The sequence below is a fragment of the Seriola aureovittata genome, chromosome 15 (genome assembly GCF_021018895.1).
Source record: "Seriola aureovittata isolate HTS-2021-v1 ecotype China chromosome 15, ASM2101889v1, whole genome shotgun sequence".
In the NCBI taxonomy this organism is placed as follows: domain Eukaryota; kingdom Metazoa; phylum Chordata; class Actinopteri; order Carangiformes; family Carangidae; genus Seriola; species Seriola aureovittata.
This window is the reverse complement of record NC_079378.1, coordinates 22,675,064-22,692,784: the sequence shown is the minus strand read 5'-3', so window position 1 is coordinate 22,692,784 and position 17,721 is coordinate 22,675,064. Positions and strand designations below refer to the sequence as shown.

At 40.7% G+C, this 17,721-nt stretch overlaps 2 protein-coding genes across 3 annotated transcripts; both read right to left on the bottom strand.

Moving 5' to 3' along the window:
- Positions 1–3,727: 3,727 nt before the first annotated feature.
- Positions 3,728–9,222, bottom strand: ruvbl2 (RuvB-like AAA ATPase 2). Of its 2 annotated transcripts, none has more exons than XM_056397277.1 (14): positions 9,072–9,222; positions 7,779–7,838; positions 7,534–7,589; positions 7,210–7,351; positions 6,910–7,039; positions 6,746–6,812; positions 6,509–6,615; positions 6,288–6,381; positions 5,834–6,052; positions 5,437–5,555; positions 5,037–5,156; positions 4,770–4,899; positions 4,497–4,611; positions 3,728–4,112 (listed from the first exon to the last, which is right to left on the bottom strand). In XM_056397277.1, exons 1-14 carry the CDS (start codon positions 9,205–9,207, stop codon positions 4,087–4,089), a joined length of 1,521 nt encoding a protein of 506 aa, XP_056253252.1. In that variant the 5' UTR covers positions 9,208–9,222; the 3' UTR covers positions 3,728–4,086. The 2 variants fall into 2 exon arrangements, with proteins under 2 accessions (XP_056253252.1, XP_056253253.1); XM_056397278.1 differs by having other exon boundaries at positions 7,779–7,874; positions 9,072–9,117.
- A 1,702-nt stretch (positions 9,223–10,924) lies between these two features.
- Positions 10,925–15,695, bottom strand: ftr83 (finTRIM family, member 83). Its single transcript, XM_056397573.1, has 7 exons — positions 15,023–15,695; positions 14,480–14,575; positions 14,045–14,278; positions 13,530–13,689; positions 13,364–13,420; positions 12,692–12,760; positions 10,925–11,807 (listed from the first exon to the last, which is right to left on the bottom strand). The coding sequence occupies exons 1-7, from the start codon at positions 15,596–15,598 to the stop codon at positions 11,281–11,283; spliced, it is 1,719 nt and encodes a 572-aa protein (XP_056253548.1). The 5' UTR covers positions 15,599–15,695; the 3' UTR covers positions 10,925–11,280.
- Positions 15,696–17,721: the final 2,026 nt, after the last annotated feature.

The following is a 17,721-nucleotide window of genomic DNA, read 5'->3' as shown; positions in this document are numbered from 1 at the left end:
GCTCAGATCAATTCAATTGATCGACCAGTCGATTCATTTCCTGACTTATGGAAGTGATTCTGATATGGACACATTTAGCTAATGACGTTCATACTGAGAGCCTCATTAGACTATAAGAATGTCCAGTGAACTCTGACACAGTCAATAGTGCGGAAAGCTTTCCTGCCTGTCACTGTGACCCAGGTGGAAGTCATCAGACCGGCTGTGTTTGAAAGGGCCTTCACTCATTTCTGCCTCACCTATAGAATTACATTGGCTGGTGATAACAGATGTGTCTATAATGAGAAGGAGGGGCAGTGGGCTCGGTTTGCAGGATGCTACCGTGGCCTGACTGTGGTGGGGAGAAAGGGCACCCAATTTTGTGCAGCAGGCAAAATGCCACAATATGTTAGCATGCTGTGCAGCGTTTGTAGCCTGTGGACAGTGGTGTGTAGACAAAGAGTGGGAACCAATCCAAGAGAACTCACACCCACAGGGGCTGAGTTGAATGTTATCTGCAAACACCGCTTTGGAGTCACATTGACACTGAAGAAAAAGAAATGTCTTCAGGTCAAGTTTATTCAAATTCATTTTAAACACAGTGAGACTGGTGTAATTCTCCCCAGTTCTCTGCCTCTCTAAACTCTGATTAAGGTTTTCCACATTTTAACACAACATCGAGTGAAGCGTGTGTGAGAGTGACAGTCGGAAAAAACTGCTGGCTTCATCCCACGAGAGAAGTATCACACACACACACACACTGTTTTGCATACAAACAACACGAACCCTCATGAAGTTGATCCCCGCTTCAGTCCGACCAGTGAATCCATCTGATGCAGGAGTAGGCAGCAGGCAACAGAAGCCTCGTGGGACTGAGGGGGATTTATGGGATGTAGGCAGCAGGGTAATCCACGCAGTACTCTCTCCCAGCAGCACTAAACATTAAATATTCATTTCCACGTAGGAGAGAGTCTGCACTGCTCTCCTACTCTGTGCAGGTAGAATTGATTGATCTAGTGTAATTAGTTTAGAAAGAAATGTGGCGTCTTGCTGGTGGATGGTTGGGTAATATTCAAGTCTGAGAGTACGGCTGTGGTTTAATAGAATTTCTCCAATAAAGCTCTCTGATTTTTATAGACTTATATATTTCATCTTTGCAGGTATATTTGTATCTTTGCTTTACTGTTGATTATTATTTAATGCTGTTCTTAGAATTAGATGTAGCATATTTTCCTTATGGGTATCTAACTGAGATGTGACCACTTTTATAATGTGAAAATTATAATTTGTTGTATAAATTGGACAAATATAGTGTCATTATAAAACCATGATGTGATATAATTTTTTTCAGCTATGATTGAAAAGGTTCAGATGATGTAAAGATATCCTAAACCCGTGACGGAATGACACCACAAAAAAAAAAAAAGGATGGGATCATCTGCAGTACGAAGCATCTGATTATCTAAGTACATAGGAATGGAGCTGTGAGGAAATCTGTCCCATAGTGGGTGTGTGTGTGTGTGTGTGTGTGTGTGTGTGGTAGCACCTGCAGTATATCAGACAGGGTGTGACGTTGAGGTGTGGACTAGCTGCAGTCATTTTCTGTACAAGCTCACACCCATCATACAAGAAGACGGCTTCAATAAATTAAGTGATGCAGTCAGGAGGTATTTATAGATTGTGAGCAATGCTGTTGACTTGCTTATTGAAAATCATGGCGCTCACATTTATCTCTGCACGGTTTGCATATTGTATTGTTTGCAGAAATGGTGTCTACAACAGAGATGTTTGGGCTCCACCTTGTGGTAGCAATATTAAAAGTATTACATAGGGGCATCATGTGGTGTAGTGGTCTATGCAGGCGCCCCATGTGTAGGCTACAGTGGCTACAGTCCTCGCTGCAGTTGGCCCCGGTTCAAGTCCTGCATCGGACGGCCTTTGCTGCATGTCATTCCCCCTCTCTCTGTCTCCCCATTTCCTGTCTCTCTACTGTAATATCAAATTAAGGCATAAAAAAGCCCAAAAAATAGACTTAAAAAAAAAAAAAGTATTACATACTCCTGTCCTGTTCATCGTCATATATAGAATGACCTGCTTTAGTTTTCTTTTACAACTGGTTAAACACATTTCTCTGTACTCAGTTTCCAAAACTCTCCACACAGGCAGCACAACAGCCGTCAGTGTGGGGTAAACTTCACACAAAACGTATTCAGTGATCATGAACTCTTTCTCTTACTCTCCAGATGTTAACATGCGATTTTAAAATCGGTTGTATTTTATGTTTATAAGCAAACATAACACTAAGTTACTGTAAATCAGACTGTGATTTACTGCATTCTGCTACATCTATGTCTTAAAAGAAAAAAAACAACCCAACAGAGGAATTCTTTTCCTCATGGAGAGAGAGAGAGAGAGAGAGAGAGAGAGAGAAAGAGTTAATGAACACTCAACATCACATGTCCCTCCTGGATGATGAATGCTTGGTGCCTGAGATTGTAAGGGATGGATCTGGCTGCATAAAGATTGTCTCCCAGGTGTATTTCAGGAGAGCACATAAGGTGTGATGTGGATGATTAACACTGTTTTATATTTAGATCTGTAGATATCCTGCACATGCATGTACAGTGAATATATGCACTTGTTTTGTACTGCACTACAGGAATTAGTTTAGTTTAGAAACATAAAGCATATTGCAGCATTTTTTATTTAATTTTTACCATATACTTAGATACGGTAAGGTAACGAGCCACATGGTAAAGAGGAGCAATTCTTAGTTTTTTTGGTTTGTTGCATTCATTCATTTTGGATGTGAGATTAACAGTTGTGCTGAGCTCCATGTTGTGTGTATGAAGAGTGTAACCAACTGTAAAAAACTAAGTCTTTATTCTTAAATCTTGGTCATGGCATGCATTTAAGTATTTTTTTCTTGTTAGGAGACGTTTTTCTGTTTGGTGTCATATGCCAAATTAATTTAGATTACAGACCACTTAGCAGGAACAATGGAACCAGGGACTTGACGATATAGTTAAAGAAAAACACATGATGGGAATTAAAATTACTTTTTCACTCTGCCAACAAATGAACAGATTCACGTAGTATGATTCAAGTATGCTGTAGAAGGAAAATGTTGCCTAGTATCCTCATGTATATGTACATGATTGTCTCCGTCTTAAAATTTAAATAATTTACTGGATTGTCTCCCAACATGTTGATGCACTTTTGTTACTATACATCCCCTTTTCAGAGTGTAAAATAGCTGCAGAAATTTCTATTGGGTGCATATTGTGTATATAAAAAAAAAGGGAAAAAGGATACAGGGAAGGGAAGGGTTAAGGGTTTTCAGTCATGCTGCTCATTTGCTGTAGACTTCTAATATTCTGTAACTGCAAGGCTGCTCCTTTGAAGCTGGTGAAATGTTCTCAACTATCCTCTAAATAAATAATTTCAAGAAAAAACATTAACCCAGGGACTTGATGCCAACATAAAAATAATCATTTTGCTTTTATCTCAAGCTTCTTACATTATTATTGTGAGGACTTCAAGAGAGGTGTTGGATTTCAGGGTTTGTGTGTGTGGGTGAGAACTAACAATAGTCTGGAAACTGTTAGAACTAGTTTGGCCTGGTGAGTTAGGGTTCATTCATATCAAATAATCTGACACTAGGATGATTGGTAGGATGATTTCTAACCAATAAAATCAGTTTGTTTTGAACGTTCAAGACGGAGTGACAGAGAAGAGAACAAGAGTGTGCTTATAAAAGCCTGTTTAATAATTTTCATACAAATAAACCATTGTAAAGTCAAAAAAAAAAAAAAAAAACACTGAAGGAATGGATATTCCTGCCACAAGGCCTCGGTGATGAACAGAATTGTGCTAAATTCAGAATTAAGCCAAATTTCAGTAAATATACTTGAATTCAAATATTTAAGTTGAACAGAGAAGAAACGTGAGGAATATCATACATTTGATTCTATCTTCAGTCTTCCATCTTCAATGTAATTCACTGCTGAATTCAAATTTAAGTAAAAACCTGTTCTGAATTGACTGCAGAGGACGATCGACAACATAAAAACTTCACAGAGTAAGAAAATAAAGCAGTCGTCTTCATTATGAGGTGTCCATGGAAGCAGTTTCTGAAAGGTAAAAACAAATGAATCCTGCTTATTCACCAGATTACATACGAGGCCAATATTTTACATTCAGATTATTTTAACTGTGCCATTCTGTACTTCATAACAAGGTATTTTATTCTATTATTTTAAATAAGGGAGGGCTGACCCTGCTGGTGGGCTAATATCAGTTAGTTTTTGTTTGGTATTTTTCTTTGTACCATTTCTCTTCTCTACTTTGCTGTGAAACTACAAACCAATCAGTATGATGAGGAACAGTTTTAGTGAGCATGTGAGAACATAAATTACAGCAGGTGACCCTGGGTAAGAGTCTGTTTCAGCATTTTGATGCATTGTTGGACTTTGATTTAACTTGTGCTAGACAGAGGGGATGAAGAGCAAACTCACGTGTTTCATTAAAGAGGAAGGAATCCTGATACTCCTTCATGTATTGAGAGGATCTGGCCTCATCCAGGAACAGAGAATAGACTCTTTTAATGTCCTCCACCTGAACTTCTGTCCCCTGAAGGAGCCAAAACACACAGATGAGCCCAACACACTGGCTAATGGCAATAATTAGTCATGATTAAAAACATTTCCCACAGATTTTGATGACAATTAGTTTTTTTTACATGCATTGCAGCTGTTGCAATAAAATTTGCTCATTTAGACTGAACTAACCTTGCGTTTGCGACACACCAGTCCTGCAGTGCTGATCAGCTGAATGGCGTAGCGCAGTGACGTCTCCATGCCGATGCGAGTCAGGACAGTGTGAGCCTCCTCGCTCAGCTCCACATCCTCCTCCTCACACCTGAAATAAAAACCATGCAGATTTACATTATACACTGGTGACATGTGTAGGCCTTGTATATAGACATTGAAGACGTTGGCCTTATGGAGGAACCCTGTGTGGACGATTATTGATGGATGATCAGTGCAGATTCTCACCGGATCTTGAGGATCTGCCTCGTCTCTTTTTCCGAGTAAGGGGAGGTGGCGATGATGAGCAAGCGATCCAGCAGGTCAATGGGGATGCCATGAGGGCTCTGATAGTTTGTGCCGCGGATACTGAGAGGAAAAAAAGGCGGATATTCAGTGTTATGTGACAAGTGACACCTCAAAATCATTTTTTTTTTTTTTAAATTGTTATAATTATATCACCTACATGGACATTTTATGAGTTACATGAAATTTATTTTATTATTTTTTACAGTAGCCAGATATACAGGTTATATGAAATGTAAATTGCCCAAAATAAAATTTAAAAAAAATATACTGGTGTATCCATAAATGTGATAACTCGAATGATGAGATGGGAGGTAAAGGTGGTATGATATGTAAACACTACCGAGTGATGCCTCTGTTGGTGGCCATGATGAGAACTGGGGACAGGTCACTCTCCAGGGCCCGGTTCAGGAAGGAAAAGCACTCCATGTCCAGCATATGGACCTCGTCAATAAATAACACCTGCAGCCACAGACATGGAAAATCAGTCGAGTACAATCACAGAAAAGGCAAATACAAACAAACAAACAAACAAACAAACAAACAAACAAACAAACACACACACACACACACACAACACACACACACACACACACACACACACACACACACACACACACACACACACACCACACACACACACACACACACACACACACACACACACACACACACACACACACACACACACACACACCCCCCCCCCCCCCCCCCCCCCCCCCCCCCCCCAATGAACCTACCCCTGGAATGATCTCTGCCTTGCCCTCTTCCCTCCATTCACACACTTTAGCATTAATCTGCTCGCGGACTTCAGACTTGATCTCTCCGGTGTCTCCGGAGAAGAGAGCCAGGAAGCCTTGTGTACGGCTGTTGATGACGTCTATCTCATGGAGGGACACTGTGTGGACCACCTCTTTCCTCTTCTGCAGCTCTCCCTCTGGACACTGTACAAACTGTGTCTATCAAGACAATAGAACAAAATAATTTTCAGTTTATTTCATTAAATTACCGATTTAAAAAGAAAAACTGAAAATTAACAATGATCCGTTGCACATAGAATTGGTCATTTTTTTTAACATAATTCAATTGTAAACTATTTTAAAAAACAGTCAAGTGGCCTTATTAGAGCAAAAATCTGCTGCTGTTAGTCAGTGTGAGTAACAGCATCTGGATTTTAGTGATGCGCCAGTATACCTGAGCTCCCATGGCATCATAGTCTCTGGCTCTGGTGAAGGAGCGGCCCAGCTTGCTGATCTTTCCAGTGGCTTTGTCAATGGTAATAACATCTCTGAAAGAGAACAGAGAAATCCGGTTTAAATCACATACGGCTGTCCATCAGGCCTGATGTTATGAAACTGTAGAATACAAAAAGATAACAGATCATTTAAGGATCCATGAACAGAAGATTAACTTACCCTGCTTGTACTTTCTCTTTACTGAGACTGTCAATCATCTTGTTGCCCAAGTCATATATCGTCTCCATCTCAGTAGTCTTCAGAGTCAGCTTGCCCACCTTAGCACCCTGACAGAATACAAAGTATTTTCAGTAAATTGATAAACCAGGAGGGACATTTTTGAATTCTGATTACACATTTATTCATTCAAATATTTTCCAAATCAGGCAACTGCCAACAACAGCGTAAGCAGCCTACCGTTCCAGTGGCTGGTCTATCAATCTGGATTTCCACCACTTCTCCTTCAATAATCTCCGTTTCTTCTCTGTAAAAAAAAAAAAAAAAAAACACAAACACAATGAAGAGAAATTCATTTCAAACAATAAGAATTACAGTTACAATTATTGTGTTAGTGCACTCACTTGATCCTCACTCCGATAGCTTTCCTAAAAGCTTGGCTGAGTGCCTCAGTCTTGCTCATCTCCAGAGAGAAGATCTCACTACCAGCCAGTGCTGTGAAGGGTGTATCAGAGCCAAGAGACTGGGCGATGCCTGCATAAAGAAGAAAGTTTAAAATGAACCTATGCTCAGCCACTCAGTCTAGGAGCAAACTCTTTCTTTAAAAAAAATATAACTTAAGCCAACTACACATCAACGCAAGGCAGTAATATCACATCTACCAGAGGAGGATGAAATGACACTGTGTTCTGGAGAGAACTTACCCATGGCAATGGCAGTCTTTCCTGTGCCAGGTTGGCCGGCAATCAGTACTGCCCTGCCAGCGATGTGGCCATCTTTGATCATCTCCAGAATGACTCCTGCTGCCCGACGGGAGGCCAGCTGGCCAACCATCCCCTGAGAGACCTTTGGGTGAATAGAAACAGGTATCCTTAAGGCCAAAATCAAAACATATGCATGCACATCTGCACATCATTCTGTGTTATAATTCAATATACTCTTTGAATTCACAATATTTTCTGCTTAGTTTGAGCTAGTCTCACAATTACTTCATATAATACACACTATGAGCTAAGACTTAATTCTACCTGTCTTGGCTCCAAAGCATCATCCAAACCAAGGCCACGGATGTGAGAATGTGCACCTTAACAAGAGAAAAAAAACACAATCATATAAAACCCATTTGGAAGAGCTGAGAGAAGGTAGATAAGATAAGGTACCATTTGCATCTACATGAAATAAGGCTGACCTATTTTAAAACACATAAAGCAATCATTAATTTGCAGCCATTAACATTTCGACAGACAAGGTCCCAGAGTAAAGTGATTCTTACCAATTCTCTCGATCCGCATAATGTCACGAACCTCTGGAACCTTCGGAGCCGCCATCTCGACTGAGGAAGACGCAAACAACACAAGTGTCCTAACTCCTAAATATGGAAATAAATACGAATACTCCTTACATATTTTCTACTCCCCATGACCTTTGTGAGACTATTAAATGAAAAATTCCTAAGGTAGCAAAACCACTCCTGACATACTGGTACCATGCATATCGTCACCTTCCTAAAATAATGGCCTAAGTCATGTTTTGACAAAAATGTTTTTTTTGCCTAAATCACCCCCTCATGATGCTGGCCACCTCTGGTAAAATCGCCTGAATCCTCAGTTGAGGGGAACATGCAATTCTACCCCCGGTTGTATAATGGCCTATGTCAAAAGTGTGACTCTTTTGTTGAGTTTTTTGTGTTTCCTGAAAAACCTGAAAAAATGACTTAGGCCATTATTTTAAGAGGGTGTCGATATGTCTTTTACACAGGCAGTCAAATGTGTTCTGAAACCCACTCACAAGAGGTGGCTAATCCACGCCAACAACAATATCAGTGTAGGGGTCCATGAGGGTCTCTGGCTTGTGTAACACAAACATGTTTAAACTCATACATTTTTTAATTATTATTCTTAATATATTATTATATTATCTAATTTTAGTTCATAATGAGCCAACTGCTGGAGAATTACATTGTACGGGTACCCCTGGATCAGGGCTATTTTCATGTGTACTTGTACCTCTGTTGATGCTTGCGTTCCTATATAAAACAGCGTCAGGTTGCACCACTAATCCAACAGCTAATATTAAGTTAGTTAACCAAGCTGGGGAAGCTAAATAAATTAAACTAGAAGAGTCTCTCCCGTCCATTCGGTTGTCATAGTGACAGTCCCAACGTATGCCTCAACACAAAAGTGGCCCGACGGCTATGTTAGCGAAGTTACTGTGGCTTTTTATTTGTAATACTAATTGTAATACTCGCTTTCACATAAACAACAAACCACTCAGATGTTGGCAATCTCAACTTGAGTCAAATGACATGCGGAAGCCACAACCGTTCGTCTCCACAAGGCTAGTTTAGAGAAATATAATGCTAGCGCTATGCTAATGTTATGTTAGCAAACTAGCTAGCTCCATTCATAGGTTTCTGTCTTCTGTAACTATTGTTACATCCGGAGAAAGACGTAATCCTGGAGCTGATATGAAGGATTTAACTTTAACTACGCCCGAGCGATATAAAGACGTAAGTGGCCAAGATGTACAATATTTATTATATTTATCGTACGAAACACACACTCACCTGTACAGCCACACTCGTGAAAATGTGAGAATGCGGCGCTTCTTTCTGATGGTGCGCAGGGCAAATGTGTCCGAAGAGAAACAAGTTCTCCGTTTTCTATGTGCAAGCTTTGAGGCTGACTGCCCTCTGTAGACATGGTGGGAATGAGGAGAGTGACTAAATTTAAAGGCAGGTAAATTATGACTAAATCATGAATTCTGAATTATTATTTACTATCCGTTTATTACCTTTGTGTAGACTCAAGCCCGTTGATTATATTGTGGTTAACTCTTGGTGATGTAAATAGCAGGTTTGTAGGCCATTCAACGATTTTCAACAATGTAGGATTTACAAAACAAATATGTACAAAGCACAGAGATATGTAGGTGAATTTATTCAGGGAGGTAGCCTGTGTTATGTTGTTTTAAGTAACCAATCCTCTTAATGAAAGCGTATGGTCTATCTCAGAGAGGCCTACATTACTGATCCAGTAATATCTACCCAATTAAAATTTTTGTACCAAATTTCTTGCACTTTTTAGGCTAAGATTATTTTCTATCTCCAGCAGTGAACCATCTCCTCACACAGAAGCTTTCCCAGGAGTGGCATGAATAGTGGCCGATGACAGCCTTGGTAAGTACTTCATATATTTCTCCACTAGAGGTAGCAAGGCTCACGAGTGATTTTCCAGGTTCATGTATAACAAGGCAGAGCATACTACATGCCAAAGTTACAGCTAATTTCCTCTTGTACACCAGAAAAGTATATTGTGGGCAAAATCCTCTAACTTTTTATTTGCTTCTTGTCACCAATTTTTTAATGTGTAAAAGTCAAATAATACATAATGGCAATGTATATATTCTATTATGGCAAATAAATGTTTATGTATCTGTGTAAAGCAGCAACTAAAATCAGACAGAAAATGAAAAATGGCAAAAGAAGTGGGGGAGTTTTTCATATCCTCTCTACAATATCTTCAAAGTTTTCCCTAAAGGCTCCAGTTTTAGGAATCCACAATATAAACAAGCTTCACTCCACAATCCCAGGAGGACGATACTGCAACAACTTTCAAACTATTCACAAACACTTTTGTTTGCATTGTCACCAGTTGTGATGTTTCCTGATGTGTAATCATTGGCCTGTGTTTAAATAAAACATGTTTTGTCAATAGCCCAGCCGCTGAAATGCCTCCCAGCAAAGAGGAAATGGCCACCAGCTACAACTACATATAGGATTTTCTGCTACAATGATCAAGTGGAACTCAGCCAGTTTTACAGCTACATTTGTAAAGAAAAAAATTCATGTATTGCGTCATGTATACTGTCTGACCGAATCCAGACTTTTAATGAATAACTAGATGATAAAGATCTTTACTGTCAGACTGGACCATACCTTAGTTCAGTATACCACAAACAAATAAAACTGCCACTAGGAGAGTTTCTAAATGAGTTTCACCATGTGTGAACTCAGGAGCTCTCGGTCACACCTCACCTATTTCTGTACAACTCCTCTCAAACCTCTCAGTCTTCCACTAAACCAACACTGCTGTGCACACACAAAGCATTATTATTATTTTTGTTATTTAATCTATTTTGAATGATGATGCTAGTAATATATATCAGTGTTTTTATGATCTTACAGACCAGGTAACTGGAATAGAGAAGTTGCTGAAAAGCTATCATTAGTTTTCCTGACATAATGACTGGCTTTTTTAAAATTCTCTTAAACCTGACTTGAACCTAAGTTTTCTCCTTTTTAAATGATGCCTAACTGAGTGAAAAAAACTTCTACTGTATTCATGCAGGCTGAGGGGTGATGACACTGGGGAGTAAGTAAGGAAGGAAGTTTTTGAGAAGAGAGGGATGGAGTAGAAATACAACATACCACAGTTTATCCTCGCTATAAAATATTTATTTGATAAAAATTGTATGTTTATTGAAAAAAATTTAAATCAAGTCATTCATTACTTTAAATAATTTAAATGCTGATTCACTTCATACACTTGAGCTCACATTCTCCACATGTTGATTTGCAGAATATTCACAGTCATCAATAACAGGTCCCCTGATACTCATATATAACACATATTGTAAGGTCTAAAAAATAAAGAACATATCCAAACTTGTCAAAGAATTATAACATGCCATCACAGAGTAGTAGTATTGTTCTGTACATTCATACCTAAACTGAATCACTGTTGTACATTGATTATTAGAAGTGTGTTATTTAATCACAGCTGGATGACGGTGATGGCCGACTCATACCAAACCCAGAAGCCTGGATAGACAGCTTCACTGAAAGAGGCCTTGAAGCGGTGGATGAGAGACATGGTGTCCCCTACAGTGTAGAAAGACAGGGTGCCCCCGGCGTGGTCGAGGAACACCCCTATACGGGAGGAATAGGGCAGGTTGATATCTATCTGGTCCTTGTTGTGGCGAGCTGAGTAGCTGGAATCAGAGCAGAAGAGGCTCCAAGACTTGCGGTTGTAGCCGATGCGGCAGCTGTCTCCGTAGCCGGTTCTCTTGATGCCTTTGTAGGTGATGCCGATGGCCGCCCCCTCCCCGCTCCAGTCAACCTCCCAGTAGTAGGCGCCTCCAGAGAGGGGCTCCTTACACAGGACCTGGGGCAGGGAGTCAAACCGGGCGGGGTGGTCACCGTAGGACTGGGGGTCTCTCCTGAGTGAAGCTTTCCTGTTCCCTCGGGACAAGTAGAGCTGTCTGTAGGCTGTGTTCGTGTCCAGAGTCAGCTGACAAGCATCTAGGAGGGGACAGAAGATTGTGAACATTTACTTCACAAGAGGAAGGGTTTCCACTGAAACTGCTTGGGTTGAATGTAAATGAGGAAGATCGGCAAAAGTTACTGTTTGCAACAAATTCTCACTCCCAACTCATCACATATGGACCCCTCACCTGTCACCACCAGCTGCAAGGTTGTAGAGGTTAGTAGAATGTAGTTAGGATTTCTCCTGTTAGATTTTTAACTAACTTCTGCAGTAACAAGATTTGAAGGGAAAGAGTGAGAGCCTCTGGCTGGACACACAGAAATCAGAATGAACCCAGGGTTTAGATGTCACCTGCCTGCTGTCTGCAGGTCACAGCTGGTGGGACACCCGGCGGCCTCGGCTAGATCTGCCCGGCCTATAATCTGGAACGCCAGAGGTATCAACACTGTGTGTGAGTTTGACCCCCAACAGAAGTCCATCTAACAAAGAGCATCTTTAACTGTAAAGCGAGACCCAGGACCTGTCAGCACCTTCTCCAGTGTCCTTAAAGACAAGGCCATTCCCCCCAACTTTATATTCTTAGCCTCCAAGATTAGATTATTATATTACTAATATATTTTTTTTAAATATCCTATTGAAATGTTTTATTTTAGTTGTTTTTTGTTTCTTATCTGACTGGTTAGTAAACATCAGCTTTTTCATGCTGTGTAAGTGCTTGGTAATATATTTATAATGAGTCAATCTCTCTCTGTCAACACTGTAGGACGTACAGTAGCTACACAAATCGGATGTTGTGGTCAGCCACAGGATCTGACAGAGAACCTCATCAGCATCTAATTTGCCTGATGCATTGAAATGAGCAGGGAGAGCAGTGAACTGTGTCACTGCAGAAAGCAGCACGAGAGAAGCCAAGACTCACATTTTAGGAAGTCCTCCCTGTACTGAGGCTCCTGAACTGGGACAGACTTGTACATGGCAGCTTCATCACCTGTGGAGGGAAACATGTATTTATATCAGTTAAGTGATATTATAGAGAATCAGTGAATACAAAAACTTACAATACAATACACGTTATCCCTTTGATTTCCTCAAGACTGATAATGAAGGCTCGTATGATGTGGGCAGTGTTGATATTCTTATTATATTAATTCAGATACTGTGATTGTTACACTATGTGTGACGCTTATCTGAACCGTCAAATACCATGTAACTTGATTTCTGTATCTGAGAAGTGTGTTAATATAAACTCGGTCAAAGTAAACATTTACCCATGTGGCAGCTGGGTGACCTCAGGCTACCCTCCAGTGAATATCATTCTCCAGCCATGACCAAACATCAAACAGGAATGTACAAAGCCTCTTGCGTACAAAGGAAACTGTAAATCTATTTGACTTTCCCCTGGTCAAATTAGGCTAAAATTTGAATTAGGGTCCTTCTAATTTCTTAATACTGTAACTATGCTGACTTAGTGGATTAACTACAGGTAGTTTGAACACGATTAGTTCTTTGTACTAATATTATTACCACATTAATTTGTTGTCCACATGAAATCAGGAATAAGAAAGATATTTTTCTTGAATGGTTGACTCACTTTTTATCGACCGTCTCTTTTTGGATTCGTCCAGTTGACAGAAAGTCATTTTGTTAACTGTGAAATAAAGAAATAATGAATGAGTTAACCTGGTAACAGTGGTAATATGTTCATAACACCATTTCTGTATTTTTCTGTTATTTAGAACAACAAGCTCCACACTCACCTGTCTTTGCTACCTTAACCAGCTCGTCGTTGCTGAATTCATTCAAGTGCTGCTTCATCTCAGACACGGCCTTAGTCACTGGGCCGAAGGTGAAGTAGGGGTTGACGCTCACTGTAGGCAGCTCCTCGGCCTCCGTCTGAGCTATCAGCATGTGGTAGCTCTAATGAGGGAATACAGAAAAACGTTTAAGTAATGTATGTTTTAAATCCGTCCACGGTTGCTTTCAGTTCACACCAGACATCACGTTATCAGTTAGTAGTTAACTGGTGGACATTTACAGTTGAAAGGTGCAGTGAACAAAGGAAAGGCGGGAGATACAGAATGGGACTAGATGTTATACTAAGTAAGTCAATAGACTGGTGACCTCTTTAGGGTGACACACCAGTGCATGATGGGTAGGCTCTAGCCCCCTGAACAGAATAAAATGGATGATGGCACTTTATCGTAGTGTGAGTGTGGTCATATGTCTAACTGAACATTTTTCTTAATGTTTCTGTTTCGCAGTTGTGAGTTACCTGGATGAAGTGGATGTGGTCCTCGGTGCGGGACAGCTGCGTGATCTCGTTGTCCCTCCTCTTCAGGTCAGCGATCTCATGACTCAGACGCTCCATGTGGCCCTCCGCGTTGTTGAGTGCCGCTCTCTTGTTGGAGGAGATCAGCTTAGTCATCTCTTGCTGCATCCTCTCAATGGAGCGCATCATGTCGGCGAACATCTTCTCACATTCCTGCAGCGCCCTCTGCGCCGAGTTCTGCACAGGAAACACGGAGGTATGCAATAAATCAACTGTGAGTCACACTGATTTCACTAACACACTGAGGGAAACTGTCATCACCGCCCCCCCCACACACATGAAGGAATGTTGTCTGTGTTGGTAGTTGATTTAACTTTCCATTTATTCTGTAGTGGTTAGTCTGGTCTTATCTGCGTGATAGATGGCAGTTGCACAAACCTTGAGTGAATCCACTGCTTGTTTTAGTTCCTCCATCTGCTTGAGTCGGTCATGAATCTTCTCCTGGATCTCAGCCTGGGTGGCGCCCAGCCGTTGCTATGGTGAGAACAACAGACATTGTTGATGTTGATGACACCGATACATTTACACTAATTCATCTATTCAAGACTGTTTTAAAGATAAATGTTAGATTTGATAACAACAGCGTAAAGTTTAACCCAAGTAAAAATCACACTTTTTTTTTTTTTTTTTGCATATGCAGCAGCAGCCTTATTTTCATTTGAGTGAGTCTCACAAATGAGGCTCTCCAGGCTTGTTTCATCTATCGTGAGCTGCTCTTTCTGCATTACCTGCCTCTGTGTTGCTTGTGCAATGGACCATGATTTTCACATGTGTCAATGATTCACAAATGACATGTTCGTGTCCATTAAACCATACTAGTCAAGTTGAGCAAAGCAAATTTTTTCATTCTTAGTTCTCCTGTTGCTAAGCTAATGAAGTGTGAAGAACCAGTTTTGTCACTTTAAGGAAAATGTTACCGACCTGCTCCTCAGCCCTCTCCTGCTCAGCAGACACCATGTCGTGACCTTTGTGCTCTTTCACCGTACACAGCACACAGATGCACATCTGGTCGGTGCGACAGAACAGCTCCAGACCCTTCTGATGCTGGGGGCAGATCTGCCTGTCCAGGTGGCCGATTTCATCCACCAGCTTGTGCCTTTTAAAAGTGGCTGACTCGTAGTGAGGCTTGAGGTGCCTCTCGCAGTAGGAAGCCAAACACATCAGGCAGGTCTTGACAGCTTTGTGCTTCTTGCCGATGCAGATGTCACAGCCTACATCCTGGGGTCCTGCATAGTTGTAGTCAGGGGATGGGGGTGGAGGTGGGAAAGATTCGGAGTTGCGTTGGATGGTGGATTGCCGGGAGCCTCCCATGCGTCTTGGTGTGGGCCTCTTGTTGTAGGTGACCCTGCACTGCGGGCAGAGGTACGTACCCGTGTGGTCAGCATGGTCCCAGTATGTTTTCAGGCAAATGGAGCAGAAGCCGTGGCCGCACGGGATGGACACGGGGTCCCTGAGGTATTCCTTACACAGGTGGCAGTTATCCTGGTCAGATGACATGAGGACAGTTTGGAGCTGTTCCCTCTAATACAGACAAGATTCTACGTAGACAGTGAGTGACTTGTGTCAGCACAGTGGCAGAGTGATCGCACAGGTACTACAGGTGGAAGTTATATAGAGTAAACAGAGAGGCTAAACTGGTTAAGCCGAAACCAGTAAAACAAGGGTGGGGCAAAGAAAGGACACAGTGAATACCTCCATCTGTTACTGAATGTGAGGAGAATGAATAAAATGTGTGATTATAAGATACAAGGTTGGGCCTTCAGAGCAAAAGTGTACTTCCTCAAAGTTTTTTATTATTTCATATACACACAAAAAGACAATTTAGCCCTTTAAGATTTTACACATTTTTCTGCATGAAAGAGGTGAAGATTGTGAAACGTGATATTTCATATAATGTTCGCAGTATTTGCATCTTGCCAGCAAAATAAAAAAAAATCCCACACATTCAAAAACCATAAGGTTTCTGTCAAACAATGCAATATGAAGAAACCACAGGTGAGTCACACTATACTGTTGAGTGCAGTCTAATTGCTGAGTGCTACAGATCGCCTGGTGACAGACTGTTCCCTTTGGATGTGTGATGATACCCACTCAAGTCACAGTACAAACTGACCTTACTCTGAGGAGATTATTTTCTGCACTGCGACTAATAATAATGCAACTCCGTCTCTGCTGATCAGCTGTGACGTCTCATGAATGTTGGACCCCTCGTCTCACTGCGATGTAGAGTCAGTGGGTGAAGTGCAGAGATGCCAAATTACCTGCTTTGTTGGCTTTGCCTAGATTCAGTTGGTTTGGGATTCTTGAGCCAGTGAGAGTTTGACCTTCACCTTACCTGTATCCAGTTAATTATCAACTCCTTTTACTTTGCATTTCATTACCACTGATTTCTTCTTAGGTCTGACAGGACACCTGCTGTTTACAGTGTAGAAGCTGAACTGTTACACTGCCCCTGATAAGAATATCTACTCCACCAAACTCCAGCAATCATAACAATGTTTCCTCTTCTGCCCTAAAAAAAAAAAAAACTTCCTCTGTGTATTTCATCTTACGGTGAACACACCTCCCAGCCAAGATGGAGTTTCAGGGCTGCTGAAACGGAGATAGGAATGCAACTACACTTGATAGCCCAGATAACAGGAGGGCCGAGAAAGCCTGCTTAAAAGATTCCATTGTGTTAGAGCCAGCAGGGCCCGAGCAGAGTGCCAGGCATTATAGGGTCTGTAGTCCGTCAACAACAGTAAGCACAGCTGACATGCAAGACTAAATGTAGCATCTTATTTGAAAAAGATTTCCACTGACGGGGGCCATACGGCGTTAACTGAGACTTGATGCAGTGAGGATGATAAGAAGAAAACTTTCAGTGTTAACAAAAACATACATTTAAATTTTCTTCACTATTCTTCTTCATTATATTTCTTCTTCATTTATTTTCCTGAAAGACCCAAATTATTATATTTTTTCTTATTTCAAATTATTAATATCACCTTCAAAAAACCTTGAATGACCTTGGTCTCAGTATTACATTTCAAAATTAACATTAATATTACAAATCTGCAAAAATGACTTACATAAGGACTTTTTTTTATCTCATTTGACATTTGAATATGCATTGCACCTATTTGCATGTGAATTCAACGAGTCTGACCTTAGCACCTTTATTGACATTGACAAATGCAACAAAAAAATATCAGTTATAGTGAAAATGGTTGAGTTGAGTCACTTCACAGAGTTTCAGTGACTTGTATTCTCATGTAATTGAAAATCGAATCAAAAATGACATTTCAACTGGCCTGTAGACGGACTCAAAAATGGGTCTTGATTCAAGAGGTTTTTATTATTGTCTTGCAAGAGTTTTTTTATACTTTGTTTTAATAAACTAATTGACCCTCTAACTCAGTTTCAGCCGTGGGTTGGACTTTGTGTCCATAAAGGAGAAATATTGAATTTTTATGGTGAAGAAGGACGTGTTGAGCTACACACAGTGTTTCTCCTTGGCTTCTGCACCTACTGAAAATATATGAGAGCAAACACAATTAAATGAATATTTTTCAAGCATTGTTACTACATGTGACCCCCCCCCCCCCCCGCCCCCCCCCATCATTCTTTGATTTTTAAAG